This window comes from Perna viridis, chromosome 1 (assembly GCF_037379345.1).
Source record: "Perna viridis isolate PV_CMFRI_1.1 ecotype Kerala chromosome 1, ASM3737934v1, whole genome shotgun sequence".
Classification (NCBI taxonomy): domain Eukaryota; kingdom Metazoa; phylum Mollusca; class Bivalvia; order Mytilida; family Mytilidae; genus Perna; species Perna viridis.
Window position 1 is genome coordinate 22,394,690 of NC_142445.1, and position 14,661 is coordinate 22,409,350.

General features: G+C 33.4%; 1 protein-coding gene across 2 annotated transcripts in view; it reads right to left on the bottom strand.

Moving 5' to 3' along the window:
• LOC148627808 (importin-9-like) overlaps positions 1 to 14,661 on the bottom strand; it is a 33,677-nt gene that overhangs the window by 4,437 nt on the left and 14,579 nt on the right. Inside the window, exons 9-23 of one of the 2 annotated variants that reach the window (XR_015921604.1) lie at positions 13,119 to 13,270; positions 12,487 to 12,585; positions 12,045 to 12,151; positions 11,430 to 11,569; positions 10,514 to 10,592; positions 9,813 to 10,041; positions 8,432 to 8,510; positions 7,720 to 7,865; positions 7,283 to 7,411; positions 6,366 to 6,438; positions 5,757 to 5,959; positions 5,113 to 5,279; positions 4,036 to 4,169; positions 2,827 to 2,954; positions 594 to 2,523 (exon numbers count right to left, since the gene is read on the bottom strand). Coding sequence is in view for 1 of the 2 variants with exons in the window: in XM_088579366.1 (XP_088435492.1) it covers positions 594 to 702; positions 2,827 to 2,954; positions 4,036 to 4,169; positions 5,113 to 5,279; positions 5,757 to 5,959; positions 6,366 to 6,438; positions 7,283 to 7,411; positions 7,720 to 7,865; positions 8,432 to 8,510; positions 9,813 to 10,041; positions 10,514 to 10,592; positions 11,430 to 11,569; positions 12,045 to 12,151; positions 12,487 to 12,585; positions 13,119 to 13,270 (1,974 nt within the window). In the remaining variant the exon portion in view is untranslated. The remainder of the gene's footprint in view (positions 1 to 593; positions 2,524 to 2,826; positions 2,955 to 4,035; positions 4,170 to 5,112; positions 5,280 to 5,756; positions 5,960 to 6,365; positions 6,439 to 7,282; positions 7,412 to 7,719; positions 7,866 to 8,431; positions 8,511 to 9,812; positions 10,042 to 10,513; positions 10,593 to 11,429; positions 11,570 to 12,044; positions 12,152 to 12,486; positions 12,586 to 13,118; positions 13,271 to 14,661) is intronic. The other variant, XM_088579366.1, reaches the window with a different exon arrangement.

The following is a 14,661-nucleotide window of genomic DNA, read 5'->3' on the forward strand; positions in this document are numbered from 1 at the left end:
ATAAATTGTTCAGAGTTTTTTCGGTCAGACAAGTCATCACCTTGTGTCTGACCGAATGTCAGATGTGCTTAAAAAAATTTCGATGGGTCTGTTTTACCCATTGCACATATGAATTTCTAGGTCATTAAATAAGGATCAATGTACCTAAATAAGATTTTCGCCACAAAAAAGGGAGACTTAATCAATGCTTTCGTTATAAAATTGAACTTTCAAGTCTTCATAATTTTAATTAAAAATGAAAAGCAGTATGCTGCTATTCATTCAGAAATTGAATCGTAACTGTTATCCCAAGGCCTGTTTCAGACAGTGCATTGCATCCTAAGAACTACTTCCAAGTGAAGTAATACTTAAGAAGCAAGGCCCTGTCGGAAATGGAAGCTTGTGCTGTTAAGTTTTGGAACAGTTCATAAGGAAGATTCTTCCCCACTGAGACGGTCCCATGGGGAAGACTTTTCCCTAGAAATTTTTTTCTGTAAAAATTCAATAATTTCCACCAAAAACCTCCCACTAGTCTTACATTTTTACGTTGAATATTCTAAATTTTTCCTTGATTTTGTGGGAAGGTCAACAGGTATGATTGAATAGGTACCCACCATTGAGGTAATCATCAGACATCTGATCAATGAGAGTTGACAAGGACTGGCCTGATAAAGCAACTTCTTCATCACTGTCATCTTCCTCTTCATCTCCCCAACCCTCATCCTACAATTATATAAGGTGAGTGTTTCAAGGATATTGAATTATGAAGTTTCCTGCAGTACAACAGTACTAAAGTCTCATGAAAAAATACCCAGAATAGTGACAATATACAGTTCTTCAAATGATCAGGTTTCTCATTTAAGAAATCTTACATAGCTTTGAACAAATGAACTGTAATTATGCCCAAGATTGTACATTAAACTAGGGATAGAAGTATGTGTTTGAATACATAAAGAAATGTGAAATAGAAAACTTACAATTATACATATCTAAATTGACACAATTTAACAGTTTGCTTAAACAAGTCCAATCTATATGATTTTTATAATGATTACTTAAAGCTTGTATTCAAACACATACTAGAATTGTTTGTTGTTTTGTTTGCATTGGTTGCATCTTGGTTGTGTGCATGTGGGAAATTTGCACATTCCTTAGAGCACTTTCAGGGTATGGAATTTTTATCACCCATGTAAAAATAAAATGCTTCACAGGATGCAGCTTGACACAACTGCAGAGGTAAAACCCTGAACAGTTGGGGCAAATATAGACACACTATTCAAACTTGGAACAGCTCTATAATATTTGGCCTTTAATTGTTTTCAGTGAAAATTTAAAATCAATCCCAATCCTTTGAAGTGGTACCTTGAAGTTTCTGGCCCCTTTTTCTTACTTGGCTGTACTCACTACCCAAAATATTGATCCATGTATTCCTTTATCGGTGTGGCACCTTGTAGTTAAACTTATATGAGATCCATTTTAACTGCCCTAGGCAGATATGGGTGCCCTCAACTTGTTGAAGAAGGCGACTAAATAGTGCTCAAAACCCTGGCATGCTACATGCTGGCGTCATCAGGCTGTAATATTGAAAACCTGACTGCAAACCATTGTAGTACAACATGTCTGGAAAGATGCCACGTTCCTTGCACCTTAAAGAACCCTGCTGTGGTATTCATTAGGAGTAGAAACCTTTGCACTTCGCCACAGGAGGCTTAATTGTCTAACCCTACCCACCTCTCCCTATTTCCAGTGGCAATCCAAATTTGTCGACCCTATAATCCTTGTGTCCCATCCCATTTTTCATTTCATCGTAATTTCATGTTCATTGACTGGATATAGCTGAAATACTGCTGCTTGGGCGTTAAACAACAACAAACAAGCAATCAATCATTTACTTTAACTTAATTATTGTCTGGACATAAGGAAAATGCTACCTTCAAACCCCCTTTCTGTCCCTAAATCCAAAAGGCTCAAGTCTCTAACCCCAAAATCAATGCCATACTTCCTTAGGAGGTATAGCACCTTGTAATACAATTTCAAAGAAATCACTACATTAATAGTCAAGTTATTGTCTGGACATCAGGAAAACAAATATTTCTGACCTCTTTCTTGGGTTCTAATTCCTAAAATGTTCTAATCTTAACTCCCTAAAATCAATCCCAGTCCAACTATAGTGGTATAGAATATTGTGGAAAAATATCTTAAAACATTCCTATTTTTTTATGGAGTTATAGTTAAACTCTATGAAATGCCTGCTTTTGCCTTTTTTTGGGGTCCCTAATTTTAAAACATTTGGGGCCATAACACCAAAGATCAATATCAGCCTTCTTATTGAAGCTGAAAATTCAAAAAGGTTGGCAACTTAAAATCAACATATCGCACAAAAACCAAGTGACTATGGACGACGACTTCAGCATTATACCATTATACCACAATGAAGTTTTTGCTGTTGTGTGTGTGTGTCTGTCTGTCTGTCTATCTATATATAATGGAGTACTTATTTTGTGATCAATAGTTCTGCATTCATTATGCCAAATAATTGATACACTGAAACAAAAAAGAAGAAACTACAATAGTTATTCACAAATGATCACTTGTGCACTTGTACATACTATAAACCATGAAATTTTTGTGGCAGTTTTAATTTCACTATTTTCGCAGTAATACCTGTAATACGAAAATAAACTGTCATGAATATTTTTTTGAAGAACATTATACTATTTTTTGGGGAAAAGATCACAAATTTAAAACTGTGCCAAATTAGATTGATCACAGAAACTGGGAAAAAAAAGATGGCATGAAAATTTCCCAGTTTACAGTACATGTAAATTTTACTAATACAAAACTAACCTCATCTTCTTGACTCAGACTTTCATCTTTCTGCTTGGCCATATTCTCTTCAATCTGGTTTGACAATTCATTAATAAGCAGCTTGTAAACTTTTACTAGGACTGGAACTGTTGTCCACTGAGTAGGAGCTACAAAGACAAAATTTGCTTGAAGAAATAAATTTATAAATCCAATCAGGTCCAAATCTTTATTAACGAATTGCCTGAAGTTGAATGTTTACTTTTTTTTCTAAATATGTAAATATAATCACTTGGAATGTTTGATAGTTTCTGGCATAGACTGGTAGTATGGTAGTTTTGAGGCAGAAGTCATGCTATATCATGGCAGCATTGGTTCAATGGCTGCTTCACTTCCAGTTTAGGACATTCAACTTCACCCATCTAATATACCAGATTTTCCATAGTCTTCATGATTAAAAACTTTTAAAAGAATTATTTCACAGAGCTTTACATTTTTGCAAATAAGAATTTTTGCCAATTAAGTTATGTTTAAAATTAATTTTAAAAATTTACCTCTGAGTAACAGTACATTGATTGCCCTATATCAAAGCTTTGATGGAACTGGTATATACTTAGTAGTTTTACTTTTTGACCTAGTTTAGCTGCTATTGACATGTACTTACTATTTTTAGCTTTTGACCTAGTTTAGGCGATACTGACATGTACTTACTCTTTTTAGCATTTGACATAGTTTAGGTGATATTGACAGCAAGAAAACAAAAATACAGATCTACAACAGTAACGTCAAGCCAGTATTGTTGTATGGGTCAGAATGTTGGTGTATCATCCAGAGCGATATAAAGAAGTTGGAAGTATTCCAAAACTATGGCCTGAAGAGAATCCAAGGAATATTTTGGCCAGAGAAAATCGGAATCGATGAATTGCTGAAGAAGTGCAATTGCCAATCAATCCCAACTGAACTAAAAAAGAGGCCCTTCAGATGGCTGGACCATGTGTTACGGATGCAAAATGAATGCCTGCCAAAAGTTGCCCTACAATAGACACCACCTGGGAAGAGAAAACCGGCAGACCCAGTACCACCTGGAGGAGAACAGTCCCAGCCGTGCTTAAAGATTTTGGATACAGCCTGGGACAAGCACAACATGTGGCGAAGGACAAAGGGAAATGGAGTGAATTTGTTGCGGCCTTATGTCCCACCAGGGATGAAGAGGGTAGGTGAGGTGGTGAGGTAATATTGACATGTACTTACTATTTTTAGCTTTTGATCTTGTCCTTATTCCATTGGTTTGTGGTTCTATCTGATCACCCTGTACAGTTATCTCTTGTAACCTGGTATCATTTGTCTGAATAGCATGTAACAACAGCTTACTCAACCCTATAGCACTGAAAAGATCAAGTATATTCTTCAGTAAATGGATCATTTTGACAGAGAATATAATGCAAGCTGTTGAGTGTAGTGCTCTTCCATCATTCTGATATACTGTAAATGTCCTAATTTTCACTATTTTTGTGGTGGTTAGAAAATTTTGAAAAACAGTACCCTCCAAATTGATTTTAAACATTATAAAATGCTAATAATTTTTTTTTAAATCACGAAAATTGATACCTGCAAATATGTTCAATCTGTGAAAATTAGCAACTGCGAAAATTAATATGTTTACAGTACAATTAATATAAGACAGGTCAAACATGAAATATTCTTGAACAAACATAACTCTATACTTGTTTAATCTTGTTAAGTCATGAAGTTATTTGAATAATATAACAAGAATGGATAAGGTAAATATGTTTGAGACAAAACAACCCCACCAGGATGAAAGACACAGGCGTACATGGTTCACATGCAAGCAACTCCTTATCTGCTGTTGGTCGTTAATCATTGTATCGTTATATAAACTTTTTAGTTTGATTTTGAAGAATTGTCATTGTTCTGTTACGGTGGATTTTATTACTTTTGTTGTCGAGGCCTTTCAGAGCTTACTTAAAAGTGTGTTTACACTTGTTGAAAAACTTCTGGCAATCTCTGAAAGTATTTATTATTTTATATATAGATAATATGCTGGTGTATTTGTTGCCTTTAACCACATCCAATCTTTTTTTCTATCTTGCACATTTTTTTATTATTTATCAGATTTAAAATTTTCATTTGACCCTATCAGGACTTCCCTACACTTCCGCTCCCTTTAGGAACAATAATCCTTGATACAATTACCAGCTTCTGATTTTATTTGAAGTCAAGTAGTTATGATGGTAGCATACTTCATTTACATAAAGAATTTTCAGCATGTTCCATCTGTTGCAGCCACTACGTTTCTTTGAAACTTACCAGACTTTTCTTTCATATGATCCAAAGAATAAATGTTGTCTAGAACACCACTCCCTGAGGACAAACTCTAATGCTGGTTTTCCCATAGGGTCAGGGACGCTGGTTAAAAATTCTAACACAGCTTCTATCTGAGTATTGACAAGTTGGGCAAATACCATTACTAAACTCTATAACAGAAATGCAGCATTATATTAGTCGTTGATTTTTATGAAATTGAACTATGAATATCATAAAAACAATGATGATATACCAGTATACAACTTTTCAACATATCGTTTTTGTGTAAAATAATTTCAAAAACTTTTTAACCACATTGAATATATAAGAAAAAAAAAAACAAAAAAACAAAAACCATAAGTTTAAATTTTTTTAGTCTGTTCAAATCAACCAATTCAGTGTTCATTTTGACCATTAGTTGGTTTTGCTTAGGCAATATATCAAAATATACAGTAATGTTGAACTAATACAATTTATCACCACATCAGACACAACAACCATACAAATATGAAAACCTTGTAATCATTCTCTCATATACCTCTTGGAAGGCTATGAGACCAAGAGTAGAACAAATTGGCTTTACTTGCTCCATAATGTACATTGAAAAAGGCCAGTAATAAATTTATTAACCCGTCTTATCAACATACCTGGATCACAGTTAGTGTTTCAGCCTGTTGCATTTTGCTTAGTACAGCCCTCAACATAAGATCTAAGTTCTCTCCCAGCTGATTACCAACCTTACTTATCACAACCGACACCAGTCTACCCACAAATGATGCAGTATGTTCAGATGTTTTAGGGTCTAGCAGTTTGGATATTGCTTGTATTATATAGTACAACCCATTATGACCTGAAAATATTAGTGGCTAAAAATGAGATTGGATTATCTCCCTTTAAAGTCCTCAAACAGTCAACTGTATTCCTTCATGTACATCTACATATGATGCCCAACCTGTCCATAAAATTTCATCAAAATCCCTAAAGCATTTCATATTGGCCTCGTATAGATGCCCTGTTTGAATTTATATCAACTGGACAGTTTTTGACATATTTTAACGTATTTTGGGTAGTTGGTTAATAATAAAGTGGTATCGTTGAAGTGAAAATGCATAGAATGGCCCGAGTGATAGAGCAAATGCTATTTTTTTTTTTAATTGTTGTAAACTACTGGTATGTCAAGTCCTTGTTAAACATCAATATAACTTCTATTATTGTATATCAATGACAAGAAATACCTTTCATATTTTTACCATTACCTTGTTCATCATGCCATACCATTATCTGTTCAAGTCCAACAGAAGCAAAAGCACGAAGACATTCGCCACCATTCTGAATAAAATTTTTTTAAACATTACAATAGTTTTATTGTATGTGACAAAACAAGGTATAATCGTTATAATGTTAGAAAGGGTTATAAAAATGTTCAAGCTGCATTTTTATTTAAAGTTTCCTCTAGACATATTAAAATCACATGGTGATAAAGAAAGAACAGATTTGGAATGTGATCATGGCACTTTTAAATTCCCAATGGCTATTAATATAAAGCTAGGCAAAATTCCACACAACCAATACTTAAAAAAAGTGGATATTATAAAATATGACCATCTGTGCAAAACAGGGTAGTCAAGGACATTAAAAACCACCTCACTCACAAAATATGACATACAACTCATTGAAGTGAAACTGCAAACAAAATTTTAAAGCATTTCCACATACAGTAAAATTCCAAATTGCTGTTAGCAGGAAGTTGATACCACAGTTATTAAAACATTTCCTACACTGTAAGTCTGAGGACTTACAGGAGAAACGTCCTAGGTTATTTTAAAAGTTCTGTCTTTACAGCAATGAAACCCAAAACCTTTATTCTGTCAGGTATGGCTCAGGTATGGATCCTCCTCATAAAGCAAGAATGCCCCAAATTTGTGTCAAGTCAGACAAATTTTGCCAACTCTGAATTACCAATACAGCAATCAAAATTGCTTACAATGTATGCCCTTATTATTGAAGCCTTATACAAAATTTGAAATCAATACCATAAGTACTAGCCAAAATAATTAAAATTGAACTCGGATGGATAAGGCAATTCAAGTGTACAACACCTTCTACGTGTAGAAGTGTAAATATGTATTTTCAAGTAATGCAATATAATACAACTGCCCATATGAAACCATACCTGCATGGTAGCATTATCATCTGTGTTCAATGTAACATGAACCACGGCAGGAAATCCTTTAGTTACCATACCTCCAGACAAAGGTCCATTGGTGGCTCTGACTAGTACTTCCAGTAACTCTAATGCTGTCTGCAGAGAAAAGGAACAGAAATTCAAAAGTGTCGTGAGGTGAAACCACTCACAGAAATTCCTATCTCATATAAATGCTACAGACACTTGATTAATGTGTATTACTAAATGAAAAAGTCTATCGCCAGTTTCATCTATATTAAAAGAAGTAAGTAATCATTTAATATCATTTCAAGACGGCTGAAAAACACAATACTCTTTCTTGTATCTCTGTTTCTTCTCTTTTTTTGTCAATTCCTGATCATGAGTGATAATGTGACACATTATAAAAAATTTTCATAAAGTATTTAGAATGAAATCAGACTTACTGCAGGCATTCCAAGGGGAACTTTATCAGGAGACTGTAGTATACTTGTAAGTGTTGGTAATAATCTATCCTCTAACGGTTGTCTACAGCTCTCATTCTCTGCTAATTCTCTGAATATATCCTGTACTATACCCCCTATCACAGGATCTGAAAATAAATCCCATTTCATCAAAACACTGACACACTGGATAAATGAAATCTAAATTGGCACTGTGTCCCAAAGCAGTTATAATCATCTTGCAATTCAGAGTGTTTTTTTCACATTTGAATAGTTTTCCCCAAAAATTTCATACATTATAACAGGATTAAGTTGCAATAATTAATGAATTTACCAATTAACTTGTAAATATGTAAGGTTCCCCTATGAACAACACATCATTGTCATTATCTTGGAATATTCCCCCTCATAGCAATTTTAAGAATCGTGAAAAATTAGTTGACGTTGCTTTTTAAAGATTCTTATACATCTCTTAACATGTTATTTGTATACTGCTACTCTTGCAGGAAGTTGACATTGGACAGAATCCAAAATCATATGCACCATCTATATATAAACCACACACCAAATTTGAAATCAATCCATTTACTGGGAGCCGAGATAATTGTAACGAAATTCAGATGGATTAACAGGGTGATTCCAATATACCACCCAGTCAAGAAATATTTCAAAAGAAGTGAAGGTGTTTTATGACTGTACATGTAATCACACTTACCACAAGAATATTTAAGATAAACAGCCAGGGTAAGAGGTGTGATTTTATTCTCTATTGTGGCTGTGAAAGACTTCTCAACCTATTAGAAAAAAGGGAACTAGCAGTAAGTTGAATGATTTCAACCTCAAGTCATATAATGTGACAATTATACTTAATTTGATTAATCAAATCTCATCTTTAATCCAAAAAGTGTAGTATTTTCCACAGTCATTGTGTATTTTAACAGATTGTCTAAATATGCCAAATTAAATTACTGTAAACGTAGCAATTTTCGAGGTGTACTAATTTTCACTATTTTCGCGGTGGACAGAAAATTGTGAAAAACAGTATGTGCGAATTGGGTTTTTTAACATTATATAACATTAATCATTTTTTGAAACCGTGAATATGTTCATTTGACAGAATCCGCGAAAATAAGAAACCGCAAATATTAATACGTTTACAGTATGCAAAATATTTACCCTGAAGTATTTAGGTATTTAGTGTAACAAAATGTGACAAAATGAGAATCAGCAAAATTTTTCAATTACATTTTTTGCCTCAAAATCACAAAAGTTTTCATTAGCTAAAATAACCCCTTGTATTTTTGACGATTAATGTCCATGGTTGTGCACAGCCAAAAAGTACCACACATAACATACAAATGAAGTGTGATATGATTGACATTATTTCATTTTACATGTGTGTGTGTGTGTGTAAGCATGTGTAGGGGGTAGGTACCTCCTTTTTAATGGAAAAAAAAAAAAAAAAAAAAAAAAATTGTCAAAATTGACAAAAAATGGTAAATAATGTTCTAGCACCCCCCCTTTTTTTTAGGAATCCTGGCCGCACTCAGAAAACTTGGAGGCAATGCCTAAATGTCCTCCAGAACACCAAAACAATCCTTGAAACTGGCACTTGGTTTGCTTCTCAAATAATTCTTTCAGTATGTATTTTATTTCATCCATCTTTTTGTCAAGCATTCCAAATTTTGAAGTTCCTAATACACTTTACTCTGAGTAATTAATGTAACTGACATTCTTGTGCAACATCCAAGTATTGGTTGGAATTTAGTGCCTGTCCAGTACTACTTTTTCATCCGACACCGGTTTAAATTCATTATGAGTATTGGGCAATATGATAATCATATATCACTAAGTCAATAATATACATATGAGAATCCTATATGAAAGGCAGCATATAGTTACCATGTTGCACTTTCACCTGTATATGCATAAATCAATGCAAAAAAAAAAAAAAGAAACTTTGATCCATTTTCCAACTGGCATCTACTTTCTGGATTATTAATAAATAAATCTTCCAGAAGACATGTCTGAAAGCAGAGATAGTTTGCTTTTAAAAATGCCTTGTCACTATGACTAAAAACTGCAACATAACTTACAGATAGAACCATGGCTATGGATTCTAGACAGAGGGACAAAACTTCAGATGAAAACTGTGTAGCCACTGAGAGTAAACCATCCATGATATTTGACAAGAAAGGTACCAGTACTTGTGGGTTATCAACACTCTTAAAGTGGCTACAGTAACTATAAACAGATCTAATTGCCGACACCCTGACAACTGCTGATTGTGTAAGGTGCAGACCTCCAATAGTGGACTGTAAAAATCTAAAAACAAAAATCTTTATGTATGAAATTTCCAGGTCCTTGATATCAAACTACTTTAAAAAGGGAAGTTACATAAACCTCTGAAGTATTTTGTTTCAACACTGCAGATAAAAGATTACTCATTGAAATGTGTACAGCTAACCAAAGTTTGCATTATTTATTTCAGATTGGTATTTTAGTATTTTGTATTGTAAATATTTGAATTATGAAACATCACAATAACATGACATTTTCAAGTCCTCCTTATACATTAAAAAACAATCCTTTTTTGGTTGAAAAGTATGAACTTCTATCACCTCAGAGCCAATAAAGCAATCTGAATATTCAACTCATTCAATTAGATGTGCATTCACCTTAGTACATGGTTGTTCTCCAAAACAGTTATTGATTTTGTTTGTCTCATTGTTTTTCCTGAATAAGGCAAATATCAATTTTTTTTATACTTGCACCAATTTTCTTTAAGAACATATACCTTTGTAAAAGATCTGGTGTCATGGCTTCCACATATCTACTTGCTGCCCACAAACATCTACCAACAAGAAATGGGGATGCTAAAATAAAGAACCATCAATGTAACTATTAACAATAGCAATAAAGCATCATCAATGTCCTATATATGTACATGCTCTGAAATATCAATGGCGCAGAATCTTTCTGTTGGAAGAGACGAAAAACAGATATGAAGCTAGGAAATTATTGAATAAACTTTTGATGCAGACACACAGCCCATGTCATAGGCAGTATTTCATATTTCCATTGGTTGAGACGACTACAAATAGCTCTGTACCTCATGGGCAAAGCCCAAAACCATATTTTAAGCAAAGCCTGACATTACCCTGTATTTAAAGTCTATGAAAAGATTTGATTTCCCCTTTGATTGAGGGGTACCAATTTTCGTGGTTTTCGTGGATAGGTCAAACCATGATATTTTGTTCCCAACAAACAGTAGATTCCCATTGATGTGTAGACTGAAAACTTCAAAACCACGAATTCAAGAATCCATGAACTTGTGTTTCTTCCCTGATCCATGAATTAAAGTACTTTCACAATAGTAGTTTATTTTATTAAAGATCTAACAGATCAACACTTCACAGTACTATCTGAAGATTCTAACTTAAAAAAAAAAATTATCAATAGAACTGTGGCCTATCCTCCTTAGTACGAATAAGATCAATAATGTTGGAAGATATTCCATTGAACTTAAAAAAAAAAAAAAAAAAAAAAAAAAAAAAAACCAACAACAACAACAACAAAAAAACAGAAATTAATCACTGATGACAGCTTGAGATCTAATGAAAGGTGCTTTTACACTAGAAAGAACCCTCTAACATTTAGCCAAGGGTTCCATCACCCCTTGTCTTACTCAACCATCACTGATAGCAATATACCTGAATAGTTCATATCATTGAGTACCACTGTCTGAAGGAATCCCATAACATCAAACTGTACTTTGCCAGTCTGCACATATTCAACAACAAGATTGGTGACACTACCCATGGCGAGCATACAGGACTCATGGATCTTCCACCTGTGTTGAGGTACATTTTGTATGATCAGTAAACATAATACATGTAGCTAAATCTTGTTTTTAAGGATATTAAATACATGTGTACTAGTGTTTTGGAAGGCATCTTGTGATCTTCTTCTTGTACAATTCGTTAATTACCAAACAATATACATATATAAACAATATATAAGTGTGAATCGGGCAATTCAGTAATCTTTGTAGTAAAAAAAAGCAGTGCTCGTGTTGCAGTTAAACATTCATACTTCATTAGGTGGACGTGGTAGGTTTAGTTTCAATGAACATGTAAAGAAAAGAATTAAAAAACACCAAACTTTGTGTTTTCCCAAACTTAGTTTAGTCCTCACTATGTATTCTCTCTTTGTTGCATCTACAGAACAATTATACACTTACAACTTTGTAATCAATTACTCAGAGCCCAAGTGTCTTGGCATGTTTTCATTGCTTTTTGATTAACAATATTTATTTTAACCCTCACCAGTTTTCATTGCCAGTATTCTTCTGTGGTTCAGATTCTTGTAAATGTTTTGTTACAGCAGCACACAAAGCAGGTGCACTTTCTGCCTGAAACTCACTGGCAAGGGACTACAATTTGATTTTAAAGACAGTAATAGAGCGCTATATTTGCTTCTTTGTTCTTACAGGGGTATGCAAACAGATTGATTACAGCAGATTATCCAAATAAAACCGTCTGTATAATTTCCCCCCAAACAATTATCTTCATATGAATAAAAGAACACTCCCCAACATATCATGTATACATTATAAGAGTAATTGTTAATGATCTCGCATCTTGATTCAGATTTTGAAGTTGTGCCTGTACAATATATACAACTATCCATTAATGTGTTAAGTCATCACTAGCTATATCTGGTTTATATTTTGTAAATAACTTATCAATTAATTTACATATTTTGTACCAGCAGTAAATCCTGTGAAGAAATCCTGACAGAGTACGAGAATGATTCATCATCTTCATCTTCTACAAACTGATCTGGATTGTTGGACCATAGTCTCACCTACATTGGATGGGAAATTAACCCATATTTAAAATTTTTCTCTCATTTAATCAGTTTACAAAGAACCTTTCATTGATTGCAATCAAATATTTTTTAGTCTCTTACATGGACCAACTTTCCTATTACTTTTTCTAAGAATTGTTAATAATAGGATAACTAATTGGAAAGAGTGAATGACCAAAATATCATCATGAGTGCCAAAGAACACCTAGATTTAAAGAAAGTGCAAAACTTGTTCCGCACATGAGTAACATTGTTATGCATTCTTGGCACGAATGATCATATTTTGGTTTTTCGTGATAACCATTGATTATACTATTTGTTATATAGATTTCCCCCATTATTCATTGCTATTTTCAATAGGAATTTTAAATTTTGTGATTGGCAGATTGATATTCTTATTGTGACATTTTGGCACGAGATAGTCTGAGAGTTAAATTACCAAATTTATTTTACAGTGTGAATTATCAAAATTTATTACACTGGGAACATTCGATTTAACACTGCTATCTATAACATTAACTTTTCCTTACCTGGTCATCAGTCATCTGCATGTATATAATCACATAGTATAAAATATCATTGATGGATTTTTTTACAGTGTTTCTGAACTTTGATGTATCAATTAAAACTTGTACAAACTCAAATACACTGTAAACCAAGTTCTCAAATCCTAAAGCCTCACCTGGAACAATGAAATACAATATATAAATCAAAAACTAATATAACTGTTACACGGTACCGGTATTTGTAAGTTTCAAGATAAGTTTGAGAATATAAGATAACAACAACAGACTTTACAGTTTTATGTTATAATTTCTTTAGAAAACAAGGGAAGATCAACAGGCAATAACACACTGTAAACATTTAAATTTTCTCTAAGACAAACTTTTCAAGTGGAAGTAATTTTCGTTGTCAGCAGATGTCAGTCTTATTAAACAAATTAAACAAAAAAACTTTTCTCTTGGTGACGATTTCCCAAGTGTAAAAATTATTACGTTTACAGAATATATGTACATTCCAAATATAACTTCATTTAAATATAGCTTCAAATAATAACAAAAAGGTATATGGGAATATGATCCTTTAGTAGTAGTGGTATATATATATTGTACTTGAAAGTTTGGGCAAAATAAAATATTTCTGAAGAGAAATACTCCCTATAACAACCCTGATTTCATTCATCAATATAAAAGGTCTGTAATCAATCCAGGCTATTACAGTAATTTTTTTTTCAATATCACAAGTACATACCGAAACTTATTCGTACTAATAAAAATGGAAAAAAAAATCCTTATTTTTTTACAGGAGTCATCCTCCAGGAGACTACTGACCTCCCACTCGTGACTGTAATGAACCTTATTTGGCTTCAGTGGCCTTAACAGGGTACACTGTGGGATTAATGTGCTTAGGTTCCTTTTTTGCTACTATTGAACCCCACATCTAGCAAATAATGGCCATAAATGACCCCTTTCAAGTGACAGACCCATTTTACCCCATCAGTACACACACCCCACCACCTCCTCACCAAATCCACCACACACCGTGATCACCTATGTTTTATTAATACATAACCAGAGGCTCACGTGAGCCTGTATCGCTCACCTGGTTTAATTACTTGCTAAATATTTCATATAATTTTGTGTAAATTTACAAGGAATTTTCCTTAGATGAAGATTTTCTTGCAATTTAAAGCATTGGTAAACAGGAATTATTGCATGGGACAGGTTGGAAAGGGGACATAATGCATAGTTTGCAACCCCAACATACTAAAATCCGGAACCAGGCCTTTAAAAATGCAGAAATTGCCATTGTTTTGCGGAATCCATGAAATTTCTGCAAAACACAGCGTTTCTTAGCCTCCAACATGATTACTTTGCTAAAAAACTAATCTTATTAAACTAGGCATTTCACATCCAGTTTTGTATGGAAATATAGTTTACAAGGCACATAAATGCAAACAATGTCCATCAAATCTTAAGAATTATTTAAATAGACTGATTCATAAAGGATATAAATTCGACATTGTTGTCAGATCATTAAATCTTGTCTTTGTAGGAAAAAATATTGATACTC